At 36.2% G+C, this 27,353-nt stretch overlaps 1 protein-coding gene across 5 annotated transcripts in view; it reads left to right on the plus strand.

Annotated features, from left to right (window-relative positions):
* Nucleotides 1-27,353, plus strand: part of LOC113058561 (glycerophosphodiester phosphodiesterase domain-containing protein 5-like) — a 55,501-nt gene that overhangs the window by 17,514 nt on the left and 10,634 nt on the right. For 4 of the 5 annotated variants that reach the window (XR_003278007.1, XR_003278008.1, XM_026226563.1 and 1 more), the window contains exons 2-8: nt 10,250-10,424; nt 20,677-20,780; nt 23,010-23,103; nt 23,273-23,332; nt 23,597-23,695; nt 24,421-24,514; nt 25,723-25,868. Coding sequence is in view for 3 of the 5 variants with exons in the window: in XM_026226563.1 (XP_026082348.1) it covers nt 10,308-10,424; nt 20,677-20,780; nt 23,010-23,103; nt 23,273-23,332; nt 23,597-23,695; nt 24,421-24,514; nt 25,723-25,868 (714 nt within the window). In the remaining 2 variants the exon portion in view is untranslated. Of the gene's footprint in view, nt 1-9,861; nt 10,022-10,249; nt 10,425-20,676; nt 20,781-23,009; nt 23,104-23,272; nt 23,333-23,596; nt 23,696-24,420; nt 24,515-25,722; nt 25,869-27,353 lie in introns of those variants that run through there. The other variant, XM_026226564.1, reaches the window with a different exon arrangement.

The following is a 27,353-nucleotide window of genomic DNA, read 5'->3' on the forward strand; positions in this document are numbered from 1 at the left end:
ATTATATAAATTATATAATGTTTTATATATAAATGTGAAATAATTAAAATGTGTTTTAGATTATATAAATTATATAACTGAAATGTTTTTCAATCTTTAATTGTTTTATATATATAAATTATAGGATGTTTTATATATATAAATGTAGAACACACAGACCCCATTTATACACCGCTCATAAACGTAATGGGAGGGGGAGAAGCCGTATAACCACACACACATAACCGTATAACTGTGATAAACTTCAAACAAACTAACTGACACAGAGTTCAAACAACCTAACTGACACAAACTTCAAACAAGCTAACTGACACAAACTTCAAACAAGTTATCTGGCACAGACTTCAAACAAGCTAACTGACACAAACTTCAAACAATTTATCTGGCACAGACTTCAAACAAACTAACGGTCAATAGGGTAAAACTTTCTGTCAAAACCACATGATCGATGCGTGAGGAGTCTTTCATCTTCCGTTTAAACTAGCCGTCAAAACCATGATTTAGAACTAACTAGGTCAATAGGGTAAAACTTTCTGTCAAAAGCACATGATCGATGATTGCAAAGGTCATAGGCTAACCCTTGAAGTCGGAAAGTTCCGCCCATCCATCATAAGGTTACCGGAAGTTCAACCTGTCAAAAGGTCAAAGGTCAAAGTCATAAATCATCTTGGCATAAGCTACCGTATAATAACTACTAATCAGAATGAAATCTCATAACTAAACTTTACTTCTGGTAAAAATGACAGACTTCCGTCTTGTGATGTATGCAGGACTCCTCCAATCATTTAGTTCACTTAAACTCCGCCCCTTCAAATGTGAAGTGCACATCTCAGCATCCAATTAACAACTAATGCATAGAAAAATATGTTACACTCAGATGTACATCACAAAAAAAAAAAAAAAAAACATCTGTCGCCACTTCCGTTTCATTCTAGCGTTTTTCACAGTAAGCTGTATATAAAAGTGACCAAAACTTTGTTTTTATTATTTCTTTTAAGGGGTGATTTAAATATTTGTGCCTTGAAAGTGGTAAACTGATAGGCCTGTGCTGCAGTTCTATGGATGTTTTGCTGCCAAGGTCTCTGCACGTCACATGATTTGAAAACTATTAATTGGCCACATATTGCATACGTTGCTCATTTGAACAGTTGGCACCTGCGCTTACTACCGCTCAGATTTCAGGTGGCAAAGGAAAGGTTAAGGCTTTGATGGCCTTAGTTTCGGTCAGAACAATGTTCCCTCTGTGTCCGCATGCCTCGAATGCCTTTGTCAGGTGCTGGTTTTCCAGTGAAATGTTTCAGCACCTAGTATACGATTAAAGTCTGATCCAGAATTACTTTCTTCTCACCAGTCCACTGGACTTAATCACCAGGGGTCGTTGCAAACTACTCCAATTGGCCATTCTTGTGCTTTCGGCATTAGCATTCAGGGTCAGCGGGTTCAGCTGGATGGAGAACGTGCCAAGCTCAGCATCCCTCTGTTTGGAGTGAGTGAAGCCATCTGAGCACAGTATGTTTATCCTGGTTTGTTGTTCGTTTTGCTCTGTCCCTCGTGTGTAGGAGGTGTTGATTCACTTTGTCTCACTCTTTTAAGATTTTTGTCCACTAATTTTGAATTTAATTAGGATTTAATTTGCATTTATTATTGCTTTGAAATTCTCCACTAAGGGTTTGTTCATATTCCACATCATTTTGATTGTATTATAAATCTAATAAGTGAAATTCATTCTGACCTTAGTGAAACTTATTTTCATCTGAATTATGGATTGGATTCATTTTTGGATGTACTGTTTTGACCAGTATTTGCTGCCTGTCTTAAAAAAAGCCTTAAAGGGCTCTCAAAACACAACCAGAAAAGCTTGGCATAGGAGTAAATTCTAACCAAAGACGGTCAATAGAAGGCAGTCAATTAGATGGCTAAGGAGGAATGATTAGTTATAGAACACCACTGAGCAGTGTTGTGTCTTTAGCTCCATTTAGCTCTCCTGAATAAATGATGGGGCATTAAATTAACCACTTTTGATCTTTCAAAAATGGCACTGTTCCACATTAGCACAATGTGTGTGGTGAAGTTGGGTGCCCTGTCATCTTTGATCTTTCTGCTCTTAATTTAAATTATATTATCTCTGATGTGCGTGGATACGCTTGTACAAAAGATGTCAGAGAGAGAGAGATAGAGAGAGAGAGAGAGAGATTATTTTGTCTAAACATAACTATTGTATGCATTCTAAATTAAACATCTTTATTTTTTTAATTCAGTATACTGAGAAAAATATTTAAGAATGGTTGTTTGTAATTTTTCACTACTGTTTAAAAGTTTGAGGTCAGTAAGATTTTCTTAAAGGGGGGGGGGGGGTGAAATGCTATTTCATGCATACTGAGTTTTTTACACTGTTAAAGAGTTGGATTCCCATGCTAAACATGGACAAAGTTTCAAAAATTAAGTTGTACGTTTGAAAGAGTATTTTTGTTCCAAAAAAACCTCTTCCGGTTTGTCACAAGTTTCTGAAAGTTTTTTTCGAGTATGGCTCTGTGTGACGTTAGATGGAGCAGAATTTCCTTATATGGGTCCTAGGGCACTTCTGCCGGAAGAGCGCGCGCTCCCGTATAGCAGCGCACTGAGAGCACAACAGACTTCACTGATCAGAGCGAGAGCGTCGCGAAAAGTCACAAAAGAAGTGTGTTTTTGGTTGCCAGGGCAAGACAACCCTGCACAGATTACCAAAAGAGAAACAGCATTAAGGGACCAGTGGATGGAGTTTATTTTTACAGAGCATCAACGGAGTTGTGCAAGTGTTTTTGTTTGATCCCTGCATTTCGAAGATGCTTGTTTTACAAACAAGGCCCAGTTTGACGCCGGATTTGCACATCGTTTATTTCTTAAGGATAATGCAATGCATTTCACCCCCAACCCCCCCCCCCCCCCCCTTAATGTTTCTGAAAGAAATGTCTATTGCTCACCAAGATTAAAAACTGTAATGTTATGAAATATTAGTTAAAATGTATTTATATTTGTATTATTTTAAAGTGCAGTTGATTTCTGTGATGTCAAAGTAGAAACTCAGTCTTCTGACACATGCTCCTTCATAAATAATTTGAATATGCTAATTTGGTGCTCAAGAAACATTTCTTATTACAAGCAATGTTGAAAACTATATGCTACTTACTTTTTTTGAAACTGTGATATATGTATTTTCATGATTCTTTGGTGACTAGAAAATACAAAAGATCAGCATTTCTTTGAAATGGAAATCTTAAGGAAACATAAATGCCTTTACTGTCATTTATTTTCAATTCATTGAACCGTCCCTGAATATAAGTATTAATAAAAAAAAAAAAAAAACTAAACAGTGGTGTACATTTTTTATTTGACCTGTTATTTATAAATGTTATGCTTATCTGAGTATCACTCCATTAGCTTAGTAAAATGGTAACATAATTGTTCAAATCAATTGCTTACTGAGTAATGCACTATTTGTGTGGCACATATAGAGGTTGCTGATGAGGTCACATGATCAGGATGGCATCTGCTATCTACTGTATGTAGGCAGTATGCATCTAGGCAGCTGTCTAGGTTTTATAACAGAGCTAATCTGGATCATAATTAACTTGGAAATAATGCTGATAGGAAACTGTAACACTGTAATTTTAAAAACAAATCTTATTGATCACATTTCTTGGTGGTTACTGTTGCTTAGACTTGTGTTGTGTAGTGTTGCAGGTCAGTCATGATTTTGGCTTTTGTTCCTCTACGGTCTCACTTTTTTTTCCCAAATGGCACCACCTGCTGCTTTTAATTAGTGCCAGAGAGTAACTAAAATATCCGGAGTCCACAGACACCGCCCTGCTCTCATCTTTGGCATTTTAAATCATAGACTGTCTCCAATCAGGGAGGAAGGAGACGTTTGTAACACTATATTACTAGCCTTATAATTACTCTGACTGGCATTTAGCGCTGTAAAACATAGGTAGTTGTTCTGAGAGAACTGCTTTGTGTCACTTCTCACAACTGCTAAATTATGGCAACTTTTAATTGGTTCCAGTTTACGGTGCTAAATTTTGCTTTCTGAGACTAGCTTTCTGATAAATTAGTCTTATTCACAATTAGCTAGTAATTACCTGTTCATTTTTTATTATGCCATTTTAATCAGAGCCAGTGTATAATTTTCTCTCAGGTTTTTTTTTTTTAAGTCATATTGTCCTGACAGTGAGTGTGTCTTCTAAAAAGACATCAAGTAAAAAAATGGCAGCATCTAACGGCTGTGTTCAAGGTAGCTTGTATAACAGAGGAAAGGAGCTATATTTAACTCAAGTATATTACAGTGTCTTCGATCAGTCGGTACAAGGTCTTCCTTTAGATGCTCGTGTCTCAGTGTTTGCGGACTGTTTTTTTTTTTTTTGTCCATTGAAGATCCTCTCCTTGGCCTGTGAAAAACTTGTTTGTTTGATCTCTCCACCCAAGAGGACAGAGCCCTCAGTGAGTGAGAACTGAATAAGGAATTTCATCTGACATTTGACCCACTTCATACGCTCACCGATCATGAGCGGTTTATCATGATTATGAAAGCTGTCATGTAATGGCAGTCTGTAAGTCATTTAGTAGTAGGAGATGAAGGACTTGCTTATTTGTTTTTGATTGCCATGTGTCCCTGAACCAGCCTTTTAATTAATTTACATGTCAGAGACCGATTAAAAAACACCTTTTTTCCACTTTTAAAACAATTCCTGTTTAAGTTCTTATGTAAGGAACAGGTGGGAACGGCATGTAATGAATGGTCAGATGGTCATTATCACAAAATAAACCCTGACAACGTGATCAGGAAATAATTTATTATTTAACTTATTTGTATTTCATTACGACAATCCACCAGCTTATTTACTAAAAAGAAAAAAGAAAAACTAGAAATTGCAGAGTGATATGTGAATGTAGCATTGGTAAATTTGGTAAAGAGAAACATTTTGCATAATATATTAGTGAGCAATAAAGCATTTGGTTTGGAATGTTGTTGTTTGATTCATAACTCTATTTAACGGTCCTTATAAATGATGTTGGACCTGGCCATTTAACATAATGACTTACGGTAAGAGAGGTCCATTGTTTTCTTGACAGTATGAAGAATTGTAGCCTCTCCAGTTTGATAGTGACATTTTTAATCTGTGCAAGTGTAGACTGCAATCCCCATGTGTTTTCTTCAGGCTCATTTAATATCTAAGGTGAGGTAATCACTTAAAAAAAAAACCCTTGGCCGTTTATTTGTCATTTTTTGTGTCACTTATTGGCTCAGAGCTTCACAAACAACGTACTTTGCTGTTACATAAACATTTTCCATTACAATGTTTGTGTCATTAGCCGCTATGTCATAATGTTGCTATTTCTGCATTGTGGACCCTCTGAAATAACATATTTCCACATCAGCATTTTGTCCTTCTCATTAGTGGGCTGTGGTCTGTGAAGTCGGCACATCTTTTTTCATGCTAGCATCTTTGGGTGAAATAGATCAATGTCTGAAATCAATCAGACATAGAGCTTTTGTCAGTGTTCTGTCACCAACAATAAGCCTAATTGGACTTGATCCGTTTTTTTCCCCCCATAAATAATATAGTGTACCAAGCATATATATAAAAAAGCTTTTGTGTTCAGTGTACTTAACTTTGTCCGATCGACCGGAAGGTAGTTACTTCTCAGTGTTTTGATTACTGATTAACAAATACATATTTTTAATCTCTGAAGCTGATACCAACATATAAAAAGTAGGGTAAAAATGGAAAATATGCTGATGAAAAGATCAGTATCCTGGTCAATATATCAGTCTTTTGCTATATGTACTATTGCCCCACGTTTGGCGCCAGATATGCTGGTTGTTAAATGGTTTTGTGGTTTTAAATGGTTTAACTGGTTACACAGGTTATATGTCCTGCATATGCCCTTTCTCTCTCTCTTTTTTCCCGAAATTGCAAATTTTTGGTCTTATTATGTGTTTGAGGGCTAAACGATACTGGATAAATTCCAAGCTCTTCCAGGAAGTTTTATAAAATAATAATTTAGAAGTATGGCTGTTAAAAAACTTGAAGCAGAATAAAAGCTTTTAATAGGCAGAAGAAGCGTGCGTTGCACAACCACAAAAGTTTTCACTGTACAAAAAGAGCTAACGCATAATTTTCAGTTTGCTTAATAGGGAAATAGTTTCTCCAACAATATTAACAATATAATAAACAACTTCCACCACTCAGACTCTGTCTGTGTTTATTTAGGTGTGCTGTGGAGGAGGTCAAGTCCGAACTGTTTGTGGTCTTTGTAAATTCCAGCCTGAAGTGTTTTATAAAGTGTCTGTGAGCGTCTAATCTGTGAGGTCACATTCTCTTCTTCGTTGTGAGGGAGTATTTCAACTCAGCAATTGTACAAAGTGTTTTAAGCTAACAGAGGGTCATCAGAATAGCTTTTAGTATAGAGAGAGTGAGAAGGGGTGCCGCTGACACAGCATTGAAATGCTTCCATTTAGGAGGGAGTCAGACATAAACAACCTGCTAATATGACTCAGGTCATGGCAGGGCCTGTATTATATTTATCATTCCCAAACCCTCTGTTTAGTACATTGTCCAAGGTGCATCATATAGTAACTTACTTGCTATGGTTTAGTATTAAAATAAAAACAATGTGTTTTAGACTGTTTAGATACAGTACATGGTTCGGACTAGATAAATGCCAGCTTGGCTGTAAAATAGTTTTTTTGTTATTGTCTTCTTGCTGATTTCTCATGCTAATCAATATTCTTCTTTTCTCATAATTAACAGTACAAAATGTGTTGTGCATATTATACAAAATATTTCATGGATATTATACGAAATATTCTTTAAGGAGCAATTTGTTCCAGTTCCGGTGGATGGAATAATAGATGCTTTAAGGGAATATTTTACCTGAAACAAGCAAAGTAAATTTTAGGAAAGCAATTTGTCTCCTCCTGTGGAAAAATGCCACACCTTTGTCCTGTAAATTGATAAGCTTTGACCTCTTACCACTGAATAAAAACAAAATGTCCTCTACCTTTCCCTAAGGCTAACAGGCTTTTATTAATATTTTCTGCAGTTGTCTCTTCACTTGTTGAGGACCGATGACGGTCATTTGTAGCGCATCAGTTTGAAGAGTCCTTGACTGCCTGAGGTTACTTTAAATATCTCATAGTAGCACAATGAATTCTTAAATAATGACTCAGGGGCTTGTTTAGTTTGTCACTGCAAGCTGTCTAACTTCTTTGTATTTTGCTCAGTGTGACCATTAGTTTGACCTGAGTATGTAGTAAACATGTTTAAGATGCTAATAGTAGATTGACTCACAGAGGCCTTTTCTGCCGATAGGTGTGGTCAAATTTAGCATTGTTCAGCAAGTTTTGGCTGGCGAAATCCAGTCATTTTAAAAAGAATCCACCTAAATGAGAATTGCATCTGAGGGCAAATAATTCCAAGCAGATTTCACAACAGGTTAAAGTTGGACACATGGATTTACCAAACTGACCAACAAAAAACTGCTTGGTTTTGATATTGACTTCTATGTGAGGGTCATGCATTGCTATGATATTGACAAAACACAATGGACCTTTCTTGCCCACAAAATTTAGTCTAAAATTCACAAATGTGACCACACTTTAAGGCTCTTGAAACTGTCTTTGATATATATATATACACTTTTAACTCAACCTTTCCGTACTACTCTAATCTGAGATGCAAACTGCTGAACCGTTTCCCTTAATGGAGGCTGTTTGTCACTGTTGCGGGGCAATAGGAAATTAAGTAGCAGAAAAAGAGAATATTGTTCCTAAGCTCTCACCCATTTCAGAGTCTTAAAAAAATGGTACAAGAGTCAACTAGACATGAACTCTTTCTTTCACATTGATTAAGTCAACAGAATCTGTGTGTCTTTATGTGTTTTATTTTCTGAGAAGTCCGGTAGAAATCATAGGGAAAATTCTATATGCACAATTACACTGACAGTGTCTAAAAGTGAACCTTTTTTTTCTTCCCAAATGCTTAACCGTGTTTACCTTCACCCTTTCAACTAATAATTTAATTAACTGGTGACCCAGCAAAAAGCTGATATATTTAAGGAGACTTGTAGAGTTTTGTATTGCAATGTGACTTCAGCGTGGTCTTGTGTAATAGCATGTTTTCCTTTTCAGAGAGTTCTGTTGAGACAAGGAACAGCTGACGGCTGCATTTCATCACTAGTTCATAACAACAGTGACTTAATTATTTTAACCTCCTGTGTTCATTTATTGTGCCATTTAATGTTTGGCTGAAATAAATGAGTGAATACATGATGATTTTTTTTATATAAAAAAAATATCATTCTAGATTTTCCTGGTATCCATTAAAAATTTAAAAACTTGGTGTAAGAAGTCTTTCAGCCATGTCTGGCATGACCAGATCAAATTAACCCTATAATTATCCTACCTGCTCTATAGATTACCTTTCCTCTCCAAGAACTGCCACACACACAGCAGGAAATATGCTTCATTGTTTGGCAGTTCTCCAAAATAGATTCTCTTCTCTTCATGTGAGAGCAAAAATAATTGCTTTCATTACAATTAACAAACACGGACAGCTAATTTATAGAAACACAAGGTCATTGAAGCTCATTCTGGTTATGTAAGAAGTCATTTACGTCATATAAACACCCTTAAAAGAGTGTGTTTCTGTCTGGCTTGTAAAAGCAGAGCATTTTAATACAGAATTTCATATTTATCTTCAAGGACATTGGTTTTTCTAAAGTAGAGTAGCTGATGCTAGTTCAAAATCACGGGTCCTAACCTTCAACGTAGCCCTTTGCAGATTCATCATTGTTGAAATGAGGTGATGTGATGTCTGATGTTGCCTGTTATGTTCAGCTAATCAATAGAAGAGTCTCTGCTATTATTTTCCATAAACCTTTGGGTTACTTTTGAAGTGGACATTCACATGAGACCTTGATGATGTAAACTAACTCCCACTGCTCTGTTGGGTCCTCTAAATGCCAGATACGCCTCCCACCAGTGCAGTGCACATGGAAGACTGCAGGTGGTCTCTGCTCTCTCCCTGATGTCCCTGATTAATGTTTGGGTGCACTTCGCAATGATCTATTTAGCAGATAAGCGTTCAGAGATATGATGAGCCATGCTAATAAAATACGGGAGCCCTCATCAGATGCAGCGAGGAGATTTATTTGGAAAATTTTCTTGTGTATTTTTTTGACATGACTTGTTTTCATGAACTTTATTTCTGTCTAGATCAGCCTATATGTCATATTTTTACAGCCCTAAAAAGTTTATGAAAATATATATGGCCACTCAAAAGATCGGGGTCGGTAGGATTTTTAAGTCTTATGCTCACCAAGGCTGTATTTATTTGATTAGGAATACAGTGGAACCAGAAATCATGTGTAATATTTTTATTTTCTGATATGCTGATTTGAGGCTTAAGCAACGTTTCTTATTATCAATGCTGAAAACAGGATTCTTTGATAAAAAGAAAAGTCTTTACTGTCACTCTTGATCAGTTTATGCATCCTTGCCGAATAAAAGTATTTCTTTCTTTCCTTCAGAATAATAAATTAATAAATGCATAAATAAAATACTGACCCCAAACTTCTGAACAGTAATATAAACATTTCTTAAACATAAAACTTTTTTAAAACTGAATTTGTAGCAGAAATACAACAATAGACAACATTGAAAGTAATTCTCTGTCAGCTTTTCCACAGTGCTTAGATTTGTGCAAATGAGATGACAGTGTTTTGGCTGATTCCAGGGCCGTCCTGTTTTCCCTGATAAGGGTTCCAGAGGCTTAGTCCCGCACTCACAGAGACTGATAAGTAGGGGAACATTTCTGAGCTGAGGCTGCAAGAATGTGAATTTATTCTCTTGGGCAATTCAGCGATGATTAATACAGACACTGTGCCGATCTGGTGACTGACACACATGAACGCGAGGACGGTTGAGGGTCCACTACTGATACACTGGCAGTTTTTAGGTGTTAATGGGATCAGACAGAAAGTAGGCTGTATTTATTTCTTTATTTTTAAATCAAACATGTAGTAAAAACTTCTATTTAGAGGATCTGGAATGGCATTGAGCAGTGACAATGTTGGACATAGACTCTTAGTTCTCCACTTCCTTCCCTCATAAGATTTATGGATGTGTCTATCTATTTTAAGTGTTACATAGTGCTAATGCTAACACACGTTTTGTTTTATGCAATGCTCTGTGTGTGTCTTTTTACAGGGTCCTTGGCGGTGAGTGGGATGATAGTGAGGCGGTTTGGAGTCTGGATTGAAGGAGCATGGTGAAGCACCAACCATTACAGGTCTATGAGAGACAGCTGTGTTTGTCATGTCTAACCGGGATCTACGGATGCCGCTGGAAGCGCTATCAGCGGTCACATGATGACACCACCAAGGTGAGTTATCCGTCGCCAAGCCGTCTTGATATGATGTGAAGACTTAATTACAGCTCCAATCACAAAGCTAATATTTTAGATGTCTCATTTGAAGTTTATCACACGTTATTTGACCTGATTGTTTATGTGAACAGTTTTGATGTGGTAAAGTGATTCGGACAGATTTCCATGAACAGTTTTTAAGGCAGGTCCACACTGCCCAAAAAAACTGCTGTGACTCTAACAAGCAATTGTTGACTTTTCTGATTCTTTGTCATTTCATTATGATTTTACTATTTGAAGACTAATTCAAACCCAATAAAGAGTCATTTTAATTGATCTGTTTAAAAGAACTGACTCAAAAGAGTCACATAAATGATTCCTCTGTGAATCAGACTATGCTGATCCACCATGTTAGTTGTTGTGTGGAGTCCTTTAGAAAACTCTGTAGGTTCTTAACTTTTAAGTAACAACCTATACATATGCAGATCGTTTTAAATATATAACACACTCTTAAAAATTAAGGTTCTTTAATGGCATTAAAGGTTCCATTGCATTTATAATGGAAGGTTCTTAAAACTATACAAATATTATTCACATAAAAAAAGGTTCTTTAAGAACTGGTTATAGAAAGGTTATTTTGAAAAACAGAATGGTTCTTCTGTTGCATTGCTACTAAATCCCCTTCTTGAAACCTTTATTTTGAAAAGTGTAGGTTATCTAGGATAAGAAAATAATCAGGTCACATGTTGAGTCATAGTTTCCAAGGAAACTTTTTTGAAAAGATCATCAGTTAAATTAGTCAATTAAGGGTCAAAGTGCCATATGGGGTAAAAATTCATTAGCTGATCACAAACTCTGTGCAGACACCTCTGTCATTATCTTTGTTTTGTGTATAGACATGATTTAGTGTCAATACGAGAACACAAGCTTAAGAAATTCCAGGTCATTAAGAGGTCAGCTGAAGATCTGATCACATGGTCAGTCATTAAAAAATGTTCTCAGTGTATTTTGAATTAACATTTGCACTGAATACTGTACATATAAAATATCCAGACCTTATTCAGTAATAAAACATAAAAAGTGAGAACGCATTTCATTACTGATTTTACTATAGTGAATTATGTTCTAGACATTAATTGACCTCAGCAAGCAGATATTAGTCATAGGTGTTAAAAACATTTAATTAGGAATCATATTATTCACTCTCCTTTTGTTTTAAAGGTTTTTTGATTTGGGTTTGCTCTCATCTGCTTTAACAGAGTCAAGTATAAGCAAATAAAGATCAGTGTTTTATGCATACAAGTACTTTTTGTCTAGCATACTGCTTCCCTGCATTTAATTATAGGACATGCGCTGAACATCAGAGGAATCATGACATTATTTATGGATGTTGAAAGAGCCGTCTCCAGACTGCCAACAAATGGTATTATCCTCATTGCCTATGCCTAATGCAGTGAGCGAGGCCAAGAGCCCATGTGGGGGGTGTTCTGCTTCAGTAAAAGAAGGCTTTTATCAAAACATTTCAGGTCTGTTTAAATTTTACGTTAGTGGAATGTGTAGCTTGCACAGCAGCTGCAGATTTCTCTGTGTCATGGGGATGTCTGTGTACACAGAAACACAGAAGTGTCTTTTCATTCAATGTTTTTTATTATGCTAATCAGAAATCCTTTAAAAGTCCTTGAAGGTGCATTTGTTAATGTTTGCTTTTTTCAGAGAGAGTTTTGCCTTTGAGCATTGCTGTTTTCAGATGTGTACTCCGTAAAGGTCCCTGTGGGAAAAGAGAGTTGGGACACAATTGCTTGTCAGAGAATCAGGCTGTAAGATGAGAACGCAAGCGAAAGGAGAAGGCTTTGTGTTGAAAATAAGGGACACAGATTTTGTCCGTGGTCATGTTGCTGAGAAGAGCTGGAGAGATGGTTGTCAGAGAAACCAAGATAAAGTTAGAGGCTTATCAGTACAGATGCATGTCGATTATGAAAGGAGGACTGTCACATAACACCTGGGAAACTACATCAGTTTCTAAAGAATCTGTGGGAGGAAGTTTGATAATTGTTTGCAAACTTTTTTGCTTAAATATTTTTAAGTATATCTTTTGTTATTGGTGCTTACTTGTACTACAGACATCAAATCACACAGGGACTATTCCAATGGATCCGAGTTATTTATTATTATTATTATTATTATTATTATTATATATTTTTGCTTGCTAGTCAATAAAATGAGTGAAAGAATCCCATAGACTTAACTTTTTCTGGACTAAAATATGGACCAAAAATGTGATAAGCAACCACCCAGAACAACGTAACAAGTTGCAACTAGTTAAACATGGTGAAACATGCTAAGCATACAGTAGCATCATGCTAAATCCCCCCTCAAAACATCTTAGCAACTGCATATCAATGGCCTGGCAACCTTCTCTTGCATCTTCTTTAAATTTGACCTTTTTAAACATAAATTACATTTTACTTTTACTTAAGAAAAAATATTTTAATGTATTTTAAATTGCTTTTTTTTTTTACTGTAAGTAACATAACTGTAAAGCTTTTTTAAAACATATATAAATATATATACAGTATGATATAAATGATATAAAATATATAAATGTAAATACATACTGTATATACAGTGCATCCAGAAAGTATTCACAGCACTTCATCTTATTCCAAAATGGATTAAATTCTAATTATTTTCCTCAAAATTATACAAACAATATCCCATAATGACAATGTGAAAGAAGTTTAAGATCTTTCCAAAGTTATATTAAAAAAAACAGTTGTTAGTATTCAAAGCCTTTGCCATGACACTCAAAATTTATCTCAGGTGCATCCTGTTTCCACTGATCATCCTTGAGATGTTTCTTCAACTTGACTGGAGTCCACCTGTGGTAAATTCAGTTGATTGGACATGATTTGGAAAGGCACACACCTGTTTACATACTGTAAGGTCTCACAGTTAGTGCATGTCAGAGCACAAACCAAGCCATAAAGTCTAAGGAATTGTCTGTAGACATCCGAGACGGAATTGTCTGTAGACATCCGAGACGGAATTGTCTGTAGACATCCGAGACAGAATTGTGTTAAGGCACAGATCTGGGGATGGGTACAGAAAATATTCTGCGGCATTGAAGGTCCCAATGAGACCAGTGGCCTCCATCATCTGAAAATGGAAAACGTTTGGAACCACGACTCTTCCTAGAGTGGGCTGAACTGAGTGATCGGGGAGAAGGGCCTCAGTCAGGGAGGTGAGCAAGAACCCAATGGTCACAAACAAACTTCTCTGATCTGATAAAAAAAAAGACTGATCTCTTTGGCCTGAATGGCAAGCGTCATGTATGGAGGAAACCAGGCACTGCTCATCACCTGGCCAGTACCATCCCTACAGTAACACTTCTCATCACCTGGCCAGTACCATCCCTACAGTAACACTTGTCATCACCTGGCCAGTACCATCCCTACAGTAACACTTCTCATCACCTGGCCAGTACCATCCCTACAGTAAAGCATGGTGGTGGCAGCAGTGTATTCATTTCAGGCTGCAAAGTTATTATTTTAAAGGGGGGGGGGGGTGATTACTTTCTTTACCCACTGTATGTTTGTCCTTCCATGGTATTCAAATACCTTAAAGTGAATTCCTTTTAAGTGAATCCCGATAATTGTATGTGATAATCATCCGTTTCTGTTATATAGTTCCATAGTATTTCCATTCAGAACCATTGGCCTTCATGGTACCATGCTCATGGTAGGGGTATGAGCTTGCTTTTAAACCCTTTTCAGATTCCGAACATACTGTACTGTGAGTCAACCAGATATGATATGCATCAATCACTGTGCAGTTGGATCAATGCCTACTATAATAAAATGAGCCATAACAGATATATAAGATTTCCATCTTAATTCTACAGAAGAAGACTAAGCCATTGCCTGGTTTCCTGTTGTTCTCTGGCTCTCAGCTGCTTGTACTGTGCTGTCAGCGATTTCAGCTCAGTCTTGACTGTCTGCAACGGGAGGCCTGACCCTGTCCACAGAAACAGCCAGTTCAGACCATGTGTCTAATTCATAATTTTTTATATTTGTCCCACTCTCATATCAAAATCTCAGCTGTGAGACCAGGGAGGATGCAAAGCGTATATATATTTCACTGGAACCGAGAGATCCCATCTGGCATTTCAAATGCAATACAAAGGCTTTGTGCTTTAACCCCAAAAGAGCATGGGATACAGTGGTCTAATATGACTAGTTCTGTCGAATTATTCTATATGAAGCCTGTCTTCGTGTCTGGTAAGAGTATGTGTGTGAGAGAGAAATGTGTGATCATCTCCTGTTTAAGCTGTGTTCCACTGAAAAGAGATCCCTCTTCAGTAATAATTGAGAGTTTTTCCATTTACGTATCCCAACACAAAGAGCATGTGAATGGGAGTGTTCTTTTCTCCCATGGGCCCCTGCATGGTCTGTGCAAGCCAATATAACTCACAAAACACAATACCAGCAGCGTCCGGCATATAGTGGAAGAACTGTTTAATTATAGACCGTACTGTTCAAAAGTTTGGGCTCAGTAAGACGTTTTAAATGTTTTTGATTTGCTTTGTTCAGCTATTTGTTGACGGCTCACATTAACTAACTGAATTCACTCAAAATATGGCTGTGAGTCACTGTTTATAGAAAGTGGTTGTCAATCTCTTTCATATCCAATTTCTCTATAAACGTAACCATAGTAAGCCTCCAAACTGGACTGACAGTAATGTCCTGCTGCTGTGTAAACATAGTAAAACAAAGTAAAATATTGGAAAGAAAAAATGTAGAATAATGTACAATTATTAAGTGATGGTGACTAGTTTCCTTGATGTGAATTTACATCCCTGGGTCAAAAATATTGAAAATATTGTTTAAATATACATGTGATGTAAACCATCCATTGATTATGTTAAAAGTAATTAAACCAGGATAATTTCACAATTGTGCTGCTTTTTCTTCACTGTTATCCAGTCAGTTGAATTAACAGTTTCTGTTTCTGTTTTTTTTTTTTTTTGACAATAGCATCCAAGCTATGGTGTATCCCTAAAAATATATATATTTTAAAGAGGTTGTTCACCCCAAAATTTTAATCGTCATCAATTACTTACTCTCATGTTATTCTAACCTGAAGTACTTTCATCCATGGAAAATAAAAGAAGATATTGAGAAATGCCTCCCTTTTTTTTTCTCCATGGACACCAAAGCTATTTGGTTAGGAACATTCTTCAAATGATTTTCTTTTGCACTCCATAAGTGAAAAAGTCAAATAAATTTAGGAACAATGTGAGTAAATGATGACAGAGGTTTCATTTTTGGGCAAAATATCCCTTTTTACACCTCACTAGGTAAACCCTTGGTAAAGGAAGTTCAAATAGCTCTTTGTCTGGTGAACAGTTTTGTATGTTAAAATGTCTCCTCTTCCCGTCGCTACTGAGGGCAGGGTGTCACCAGAGACATGATGCGGAATGAGAGATGGTGACTCTACCCATGTACCCACTTACAGCATGTACAAAACCATTACAGTCTTAACCAGAGGCCAACCAACCAGTCAGTGTTTTCCCTCAGGCTGAAGACTTTGATTTCCATTCGACTGGAAGAAACTCATAGACACAGACAGTTAAATGCATCTTTAGACGGCATCAGCAACAAACTGGGGCTCTTAAACACTTTCCATCCCTCAGGAATACAGATTATGTCTGTGTTTACATTCTGTCCCCTAGACACTGTCTTGCACATAGTAATCTGTTCTCTGCAATGTTCTTCATGTTGCAGTCATTCAGGGCTTGTGTTTACAGATCAGAGCCGCATTCTTAAAAGGCTTACCTACAATTCAAGTTCTTGTCAGATTTCACTATATCCCTTTAAGTATTAATTTACAGAGACCTTGTCTATCGAGTGCTGTTGAATAGAGATTGATGTGCATCTGACATTTAGTTCTTTGTCATTCATGTTGTTTCATTTTTGAAGTACACATTCCATTTTGTAATTTTTTTAAATATTTGCAAAGGCAGCTAATAAAAGTACTCTTTGTTGCTGCCGACACATTATTGAACCACAATGATTTTTACATAAGAATTAACATCAATGGAACATTTTGAATAGAAATAAAGATGTCATTTCAAGTGGAAATTAGTCATGTTCACAACCTTTTCATTTAGACATCCAGCATTTCTGGCTGTAACCCTCAAGCAGACACTGTCAAGCTGTAGTGAACAATTTTCAGGACCAAAAATAACCATATGGAAATGCCAACACTGTAGTGAAAATGTACTGTACGTCACACCTCTTTCACTACTACAACTGGTCCATTCAGTAGAAATGATCAAAGTAATCCATGAAGCACTAGTAGTCTTAAATTGAATCCATGTGGATTACTGAAGGTCATTTTTGCATATTTCCTGTTATACTGCCAAAATTTAATTCCACCAAATATAAATTTTACCTCCAATGACATTTTCTTTTCAGTTGTGTTGTCTAGTTTTTTGAGTCGCATATCTAAAGGTACTGCTGTACACCAGTATAATAATCACTCTTTTCTTTAAACAGTACTGTTAAAGGGGGGGTGAAATGCTCATTTTCACTCAATATCCTGTTAATCTGGAATATCTATAGAGTAGTACTGCATCCTTCATATCTCCAAAAAGTCTTTAGTTTTATTATATTTATAAGAGAAAAATAGTCTGTGCCGATTTTTTTCGGAAAAACAAGAGCCGCTGGAGGCGTGACGTGTGGGCGGAGGTAAAGAATCACGAGCACGAGTAAGCTTTTGCGTTGAGCGCGTCTGGGAGCTGTGACATTACCGTGAGGAAAAAAAACATCCAAAACAAACCATGGCTAACAGTCATGACAGATTCAGCCGTTTATTTATGATCCAGAGGCTGAAACTGAACGAGAGCAGCAGCAGCAACAACTCGCTCCGAGCGGGACTCGAAGCTGGGTCTCCGGCATGGGAGGCAGACGCACTAACAAGGAGGCAGAGAAATTTTAAGCAGTTTTACTCACCGCCTGCGGTTCCAACACACGATCGTGACCATTTTTCGTTGGGATTGCATCATCCTTAAGAAATAAACGATACGCAAATCCGGCGTCAAACTGGGCCTTGTTTGTAAAACAAGCATCTTCGAAATGCAGGGAACAAACAAAAACACTTGCACAACTCCGTCGATGCTCTTTAAAAATAAACTCCATCCACTGGTCCCTTAATGTTTTTTTTTTGTTTTTTTTTTGGTAATCTGTGCAGGGTTGTCTTGCCCTCGCAACCAAAAACACACTTCTTTTGTGACATTTCGCTCTCGCTCTGGTCAGTTTATGTCTTGTCTCTGCTCTGCTATACGGGAGCGTGCGCTCTTCCGGGAGAAGTGCCCTTCGGACCCATAAAAGGAAATTCCGCTCCATCTAACGTCACACAGAGCCATACTCGAAAAAAACTTTCCGAAACTTGTGACAAACCGGAAGGAGTATTTTTGGAACAGAAATACTCCTTCAAACGTACAACTTAATTTTTGAAACTTTGTCCATGTTTAGCATGGGAATCCAACTCTTTAACAGTGTAAAAAACTCAGTATGCATGAAATAGCATTTCACCCCCCCTTTAATGGATTACATGACATCTATTCCAGACCAGGTCAGTCCACTGTGTAGAAAGAGCCTGATTTTGCACATTGCTTACGGATGGACTTTACTGCTGAGGGACTGTTATGAAAGGACATTGCTCAGCTGCTTCCTCTACATTATCCACTTCATTTTTCAGTCCGCTCACTTCCACCCACCGCCTCATCTTCACTCTCTCACATCGGGTAGCTGGCCTCCCTGCGTTCTTTGCCCTTTGCCTCTGTAGAATAAATATTTAGCAGTCAGTGGGATTTTGAACTACAGATGGTGCCTCAAAGGAGCAGTTGTGTGCAGCTAATACTTACTGTATGAATACATTTTATAATTCCGGGGCGTCAAAGTCAAGGCACTTCAAGAAAAAGCTGCGTTTCGCTGTTTCTAGGTTTCTGTTTGTATTGTTTTTGGGCATTTTTTTTTTTAGCTTGGCTTGGTTGTTTCCTCAGGAAACGCAAAAAAAATCTGCTGGCTAATTTTCATAATTGCAGCCAGTCCTTGGCAGATCTCAGCTTGAGATATTATTATTATTATGCCCGTATTTCAGCATCAGATAAGCCTGTTTAACTTAATGAAGATGATTAAAGGCTGCCACTGTAACCATGCCATTTCACCCCACCTAAACCAATTAGAAACCAATTTGTTAAAACAACTGCGCCTTGCAAAGCTTTACTCTGATAGTTTTAAAGGGAATTGTTACTTTGATTTTCTTCATAGACGTGTTTCTGTGCCTGATGTAACAGTTGTCGATGCTGTCATAGACACACAATACAAATTCAACTCTCCCCTCGGGAAATAGTGTAAAAAGTGCTTACTTTGGTAGGCCACTAAGGGGTTGAGTGGTGCTGCCATCTTAGATCAGCAGTAAGGAATGAAACGAGGCTTTCCAAAATAAGCTTTTTGAGGCTTAATGATGAGATAATATTCTCATTTAGAGGAAACACGATTTGCTGCACAGCGCTGTTCTGAACCCCTTCTGTGTAGATGTATGCTGCTTGTTGCTCAGTGGACCTGATGATGTCATGGCAATCTGTTCAGCTGCGACAACCACATGAGTGCCAAAAACACAGCCGTGTTTATCAATTCATACACTGAACTATTGTCGTCTCCTTAAGGTTGTGTGTTCTACTAAGTTTATTACTTGAGTGATAAACTTAAAATTTGTCACATGATGAATGATGCATGTTGAAGAGAAGTGTTTTAGTTTTTAGTTTTTTTGATTTCCTTTATAAATTATGATAAACCCTATGCTTAGAAATCTGTATTGGTCTGTATTGTTATGCTAATTCCCACTATTTGTAAAAGTAGATTATATTCGCCTTACCTTTTAATGCTCACGTAAAGTAGATCTTAAAAACAATAATAATTGAATAAAACTATGCAATTTTAAGCAAATCTCAAAATACATATCCATTGGTTGTGATGCCTAAATTAACTTGTAGGATTTAAAATGAATTTATTTTAGTTTTTAGTGTTTTAATTTGAATTTACACAAAAATTGTATGGTATTTTAATATTGGCAGTTTATTGGTTATAAGCCATAACATGAAAATAATTATTGTATTAATGGTATCAGACAGACATTTAATATCGGTACATCTCTAAAAAAAAATCCCATAGACTTACATTGTATGAGGGACCTGAGCTATGTCTCAAAACCTGGGTCTATATTACCTAGCAACCACTCAGAACTCCCTAGCAACAGCCTAGCAACATGTTAAAAGCTAATCAGAGTACCGAACACTGATCTATATATATAATATATCTATATATATAATATATTATAGATCACTGGTACCGTAATAACTGCATAGCAACACTCTGCAACCACTCTTCTCTACTGCAGCCACCAACACTCTTACTATGGCGGCAATGACTTGTCAGTGCTAAACATTTCTGTTGTTCTCAGTCTGATGCCATTTTTAAACTCGTTGGAAAACTAATTTGGAAAAACAATACTGAACCTGACATTTGACCTGTTTTATGGTGTGATATTGATTTGATGCACTCAGTCTGTGATGCTGGTGGGAGATCTCAGGTTTAGCAGCATTTATTTGTGTCTATTATTTTTCTGCTCAGAATTACCCATAATCCTCTGTATCCATCTATATTTAGGCGTTATTGGGCTTAGGAATTAATACATGCTTTCTAACTGTTCTGTATGATTTTGATTTGGAAATGATAGTAACATTAGTCCATTCCAACATTAATTTATTCAGTTTTCTTTTTCATTATGTAATTGCACATTAGCCATTAATCCACAAACCCAATTTCATTGTGTTAAAAATAATAATAATAATTGGACTAATGTATCACTAATGAATCTGTGATGAAGGCAGGCCTCACTATTGGAGTAGCTTTATTCATATTAACTGAGTTTAATGTGACTACGCAGTCATGTCCTGAGGCACTATAAGAACTCTATTAAATTTCACTTAGTTTTTAAACAGCTTTGACAGTATTTTGAAATATTTGTTCTCGATTTATCTTTTGGCATGGTTTCTCACATTGATTGTATTAATTCATGCTGGCACCACCCCATTTATTAATACTGATGCTTATAATCACAAATTATATAACAGAATTATTTGAACTCCTATTTATTTATATATATATATTTATTTTTATTTGTTTGCTGTGTTTCTTTGTTCCAGTGGGAGTGTTTGTGGTCCTTCATTCTCTTCTGCACTTTCTCCCTGTTACTGGTGTGGTTTTACTTCTGGTGGGAGGCCCATAATGACTACAGCGAGTTTAACTGGTGAGTGGGCCTTATAAACTTTCATCAGTGATCCCACAGTCTCCATCATGAGCTTTCCAAAATCAAATTTGTTATAATCCTACCCTTGGTAATCCAGAGTTCATGGAAAGGTCTCTGATAGAACAGATTGCATGTAGTTTTATAGAAATGCTGGGCTGTTCTTGGCTTGTATTCAGAATAGAATACCTTACTGCATACTTTGCAGTACATACTCTATACTTCATACTACTTTTAGCATGCAAAACAGTATGCATTATGCAATAAATTAATAAGAGTAGTAGTATGTTGTTATCTTAAAAGCAGTTATTTTGTATTTTGAATGCAAGTTTTTTGTAAAAATGTGTTTTGTAAGTCCAATTAAACAATGAGTGAAGAAAAAGAGGTTGAAACTGAGGCTGTTATTATTTCCAGTTAATTTGTTAAACATTAAATGGAAGGTCAAGTTGAGCAGAGTGGATTATAGGATTTTAGACAAAATTCAATGTTTGTCTGTTGCTCACTTTTGTGTAATAAGTATGTAGTATGCATAAAATACTAACATATACATATATATTACTTTGATATTAAATAAAATCTGATAATATAATATTATAATATAGTATTTATTCATTTATATATCATGTTAAAATATATCTACATAATCCTGTAAAATATTAACAAACTCCCACATTTACATTCAGTTATGGTTTAGGTAATAAGTCACTCTCTGACATTTTTACAGTAACTGTTGATACATAATCTTCCATTTTCCAGGAGCCACATGCTCTGTAAAACTGATTGAGGACATTAAAAACAATGTGACAGCGAAAGCCATTGTTTGCTTTGTTGCTCAAGGTTGTTTTCTCCTGATCTTTTTAATTCTTTCATCTCCTGCTTTCTTTTCCTTTTCAATGTCACTTTTCTCCTCCCACACAGTCTCAGGGGAGGTACAGTCCTTGATATTACTGTAGAGAACAAGAGGGTTGATTCACAACGACCTCCAGTTATTGCCCTGAAGGACTGTGCATGTAGAATCTGTGATCAGACAGGGAATGCATCTAGCAGGCAAACCCTTGATATGGCTCCATCCACTGAGACACATTTAGGCAATCAATTCTAAAGTGATTACGGTGATTTATAATCTGCCTGCCCCATTTTTCCATTCTGGTCCTAGGCTCAGAATAACATTCCAACACTATTGCTGCAGTATAGATGTACATGTGTTCTATGTGCTCAACAACACAAAAGGCTGATATCAGTAAACATTTTAAAATGTTTTTGAAAGAACTCTCTTGTGCTCACCAAGGATGCATTTATTTGATTAAAAAATATAGAAAAATAATAATACTGTGAAACATTGGAACAGTTTAAAATAACGTTTTAAAATATATTTTATTACCATATTGGCAATTAATATTTTTAAACAGAAAGTTCAAAATGTTTTTGTAACATTATAAATGTCTTCACTGCCACTTTTAATAAATTGAATACATCTTTGCTGAATAATTGCGAAATTAATTTTCTGCAAATTTTCTTCTCAGATTTTTCTAATCTTATTATTCAGTCATTTCTGTTTATAAAATTGGGAATTATTTGGAAAAGATGATTTTTATTGTTGTTATTATTATTGAATGCTACTTAATTCGTTTTATCTTATTTAGGATCAGAATGAGCAAGGAATCTGTACATATATGACATTGAATACAGAAGGAAAAAACTAAAAAATAAGAATAAATTATTTAATGATAATAATATGTAATGTAACAAACATAGCATACTACTAACATATCAAGGGATAATATGACCTTTTACACTCACCATTTTAATAAAATAGTAAGGAGTATATAGGATTTACTGCAGACAATATTCATGAATCAGCGTGTTCAATTCTGATCACACTCTCATGAGTTTAGATGTTAAATAATGCTAATACTGACCTTGCTGTGCCCTGTAGTCTCATGAGCTTTATCTCCCTTTGTTTCAAAGGTACACACTAGGCAGATTATGCTTTTTTGTTAAAAAAGTTTCACTGTCATCCACCTCTTTTGTAAAAAGTATATAATCCTGAGCTCTCATGAGAGTGAGCAAGATAAATGTGTAGCCTATCGAAAGATTATTAGCCTTTTTTTTCAGGGGCTTGGTTATTTGATTAAGCCTTAATGCAGTCTGATCATAACATAAGATAAGCAAGAAATCTAACGCTGAAGAATCAACTGCTAACATTTTTTTTCCGGTATTGTGCTCCCACAGGTTTTTATATAACCGTTCAGGGGAGTGGAGCGATGGAACCGTTCCCATATTGGCTGCTACAGCAGCTGGTTTCACCTATATTGCATTTTTAACGGTGAGTTGTAACTGCTGTTGTAACTGTCTCTTTCAGACATGTGAGTACATGTGTCACCATTTGGCATTATTATGATGTTTTAGCTCCATACCCCAGTTATCACTTCATCTGAACAGTTGCTGTCATCCAGTTTTTCACTGAATGTAATATTTGTCCTTTTTTGGTCCAGATTTTAGCCCTGTGCCATGTGGCTGTCGGGCAGCAGTTAAACCTCCACTGGCTCCACAAGGTACCCGTCAAGCTCTGAAATGTTTTTTCCCAGAATAGAAAAAGAAAACCTTGTCTGTTTATGCGAGACAAACCAAATTAACCTTGACACAGTGTCACAGACACTTTGTTATGCCCTGAGGCTTTCTGGCCACATTTGCGGAGTTAAAGTAGTATTTTCTGTTTGTTTATGAACAGAAATGGAGCATTGTGGATTTTCAGTGTAGTTTGCTGAATAAATGAAGTAGAATTGCATAAAATGAAGTGGTCTGTGTTTTTTCTCTAGGTTGGTGTCACAGCCGCTTTGCTCACTACGATAATTAGTGTGATATCGGTCACTCAGATGTGGGGAGAGGAATGGGATGTAGTTTGGATTTCTCTTCAGGTACGTTCTTTTAGATGTCTGATTTCATGGGTTCCCACAGTCTTGGAAACCCTGAATATATATATATATGGTATTTCAAAAGTCAGACATTGGGAATATTAAAATGTCAGGGAATTTCTGTGTTAATGTTTGTAGTTACACTACTGTTGAAAAAAAAGGTTTGGGATCAGAATGATTATTTTTTCTTTTTCAAAGAAGTTTAGACTTCCATTCAGCAAGGACACATTACACTGATCAAAAGTGACCGTAAAGACTTTTACATTGTTTTACATTTCAAGGAAATGCTGTTCTTTTTAACTTTTTTTTTTATTTCACAAGAATGTTAAGCAGTACTTCTGTTTTGAATCATTGAAACGTTTCTTGAGTACCAAAAGAAGCATTAAAAATGATTTCTAAAATATCATGTGATCTTTAAATTATGTTAAAATAGAATATTTAAAATTGTAATGTCATAATATTACATTTTTTTTACAATTTTACTGTTCTTTTGAGCAGACAAATGCAGCCTTGGTGAGCAAAGAGATTTCAGAAACCTTTTAAAATCTTACTTTCTCCAAACCTTTGAATATTGCTTTTTAAATTATGTCTTAGGCTACAAGTTTTTCTTGTGAATGAGATCTTTTTCTGTAATTTTTTTTTTCTACAGACACTTGAGGTTCCTCCACTGTCTAGATATTTGTCTTATTGTGTATTTAGAACAAATGAATGACTCTGTTTTTGTTCAGGCTACTGGTCCTTTCCTGCACATGGGTGCTTTGGCTGCAGTTACCGCTTTGGCCTGGCTGGTGGCTGGACAGGTGGCACGAGCAGAGAAAACTAGTAAGACGAATCCAGCTCCTCGCTTAAAGAGCAGTCTCTCAGTCATCATTATTAACTAGATGTTAATCATTCCACAGAGAAATCTCGATACATTCCTATCGCCACACAGAGACACATTACTATCACCACTAGCTCAATGCGCTGGTGTTTCATGTTACAGCATTACAGGGAAAATTAATATACTGCTATTGATTCCTCATTTCAGTTTACCCAAGCTCATCTGATTCATCCAAGCACAAATTTAACTGGCTCATCTCATTTAGTTAATCAGACGACTTTCTCTCTGTTCCTCTGGGACATACACTGAGCATAAACTACCATTCAGAAGTGTGGAGTCAATGAGTAAAAAAATAAATAAAATAAAAAATAAAGTCGTCTCTTATGCTCACCATTACTGCACTTGAAAAGGCAGTAATATTGTGAAACATGATTACAGTTTAAAATAACAGCTTTCTATTCGAATGTATTTTAAAATGTAAAGTATTCCTTTAATGACAAAGTTGAATTTTTAGAGGCTGTTACTTCAGTCTTAGGTGTCACATGACCCTTTAGAAATATTTCTGAAATGCCAATTTTGTTTGCAATAATACTTTCTTATTAAAAATGTTTAAAAGGACAACAATTGCTTAAAATTGAAATCTTGCTGCATAAAAAGTATCATATACTATGACCCCAAACTTTTCAATGTTAGTGTATTTTGTTTTAATAATTAGTAAATTTCACAAAGTAACCTACATTTCTCCCTCGAAACATACTGTATGCAAGCATGTGAACTAAATAGCAGTGCAAGCTTAATTCCACACATCATGCATTCAGACATGTGTCAGAATACTACTAAAGATCTTTATAGTTTAAGCAGTCAAAAGGAAAGTTATTACATTCTTTGGCCTACATTTCTATGCACATCCAATTACCTACAGCAACACTAACAATAGCAAACACATTAGATATGTACAACGAGACCGCACAGATTCAGTGTATTGGCTAAGCATTCACATCTGCATTGTATACTTGTTTCTTATCTAAAATGTCCATTTAGGCATTTTCTCTTGAATTTTTTTTTTATTTGGACGTTTCTGCAACCAAGATGACATAAATCACCATTCAAACTGATTAAAAAAGCAATTTTATAGCCATTTTAGTTAATGCCATTTTTTTAAGCTGTGTCTGATTTGTCACTTCAGATAACGATGTTGTTGGTTCTCTAGGGATTCAGTTGATGGTTCTCCTCATCTACCTGAGTGTTCTCCTCACGCTTTACTTCATTCCGCTGTCAATCTCCTCACCCTGTATTATGGAGCGTGGGAGTCTCAAAGCAGCACCCACCATCATCGGCCATCAAGGAGCTCCTATGGTGAGATGCCAAATTGTCAATATCGTGCTGTGCACTTCCTGTCTTCCCTAGATGCTTCATCAAGTTCAGGCTATATCAAGGATTGCTGGAGGCAATTTGTTCCTTTCTTTCTCTCTCCCTGTGCCTCTCTCTCTTTCCTCTGTCTTTCCATCCCTCACTATCTTTCTCTCTTTTTCTTCCTCTCCCTCCATTTATCTTTCTCATATTTCTTTTCCATGGCTTGTCATAGCTAAATATAACTCAGGAAAGAGCTGCTGAGAATCTCTGTGTAGGCGTTGTTCAAGGTTTGGTGGTTATGAAGGCTTTTCAATACACCCGTGTGTGTAGTATTGGTGTATTGTGCTCTGAAATATGCTTTTAACATGTGCATGTCATTTCTATTTTATAGAGGCACAGAAAGAAAAATGCTAATGTTTTTGTACAGTTGTGGTCGAAATCAATATATATATATATATATATATATAGTTTGGGTGTTTACAGCTGTAAATAAATTATTTTACTACATACAACATCTGAAAAAGGTAAATCCATTTTTGACTAAATAAATCAATTATATATATATATATATATATATATATATATATATATATGTATGTGTGTGTGTGTGTGTGTGTGTGTGTGTGTGTGTGTGTGTGTGTGTGTGTAATAAATATGAAACATATATATATATATATATATATATATATATAAATAAATCAAATGTTTCATATTTATTTATTATATACACACACACACACATATATATATATACACACACATATATATATTGTTACGATCCAGCTTTCCCAGTCTAGGGTTGGGAGTGGGAGTAACAGAGTAACTAAAATTTATAAAGGAACGAATTAAAGAAAAACGTGGAGGAATCACATCAGTCCTCTGCTCCAGAAAATAAAACCACCACTTAGTAAGAAAATAAGTAATTTATTTATTAAGGGAAGCAACAAATGTCTTCAGGAGAGGGCCTGGCCAAAACAACAAACAAAACAGCAGCTGACTAGCAGGAGGAGTACTAAATAATCTATCCAAGTAAAAGAAAAGAAAATCAACAACAAAAGCTTTCCTCAACTCCCTCACTAACCAAAAACAGGGATAAACATGGAGTACAAAATAAAATGGCACCCTCTCCCTACGGCTTCCAATACTAATGATAAATCAAATAAAGTGAGTTACAATACCTCTTAATACCTTAACAGAAATAACAATAGAAAATAAATGTGCTACACTTTGTGGCTTCAACACACCACTTGTGCACAGGAATACAATTCAGTTCAAAACACGTAACAACTACTTGAACCTTACACCATCAAGGGAGGAACACAATGCAGGTCTGGAGCAGGGGAGAAGTGAGCCTCTCCCAAGCAGTGTTCCCTCTGCCCTTTTGTAGCAGCACCGTCTGCCCCACACTCTCGGATGACTACCACCTGTGGGCAATTTGACCTGCCTATCAATTAGTGTGTGTGTGTGTGTGTGTGTGTGTGTGTGTGT

The sequence above is a fragment of the Carassius auratus genome, chromosome 40 (genome assembly GCF_003368295.1).
Source record: "Carassius auratus strain Wakin chromosome 40, ASM336829v1, whole genome shotgun sequence".
NCBI classification, from domain to species: Eukaryota; Metazoa; Chordata; class Actinopteri; order Cypriniformes; family Cyprinidae; genus Carassius; species Carassius auratus.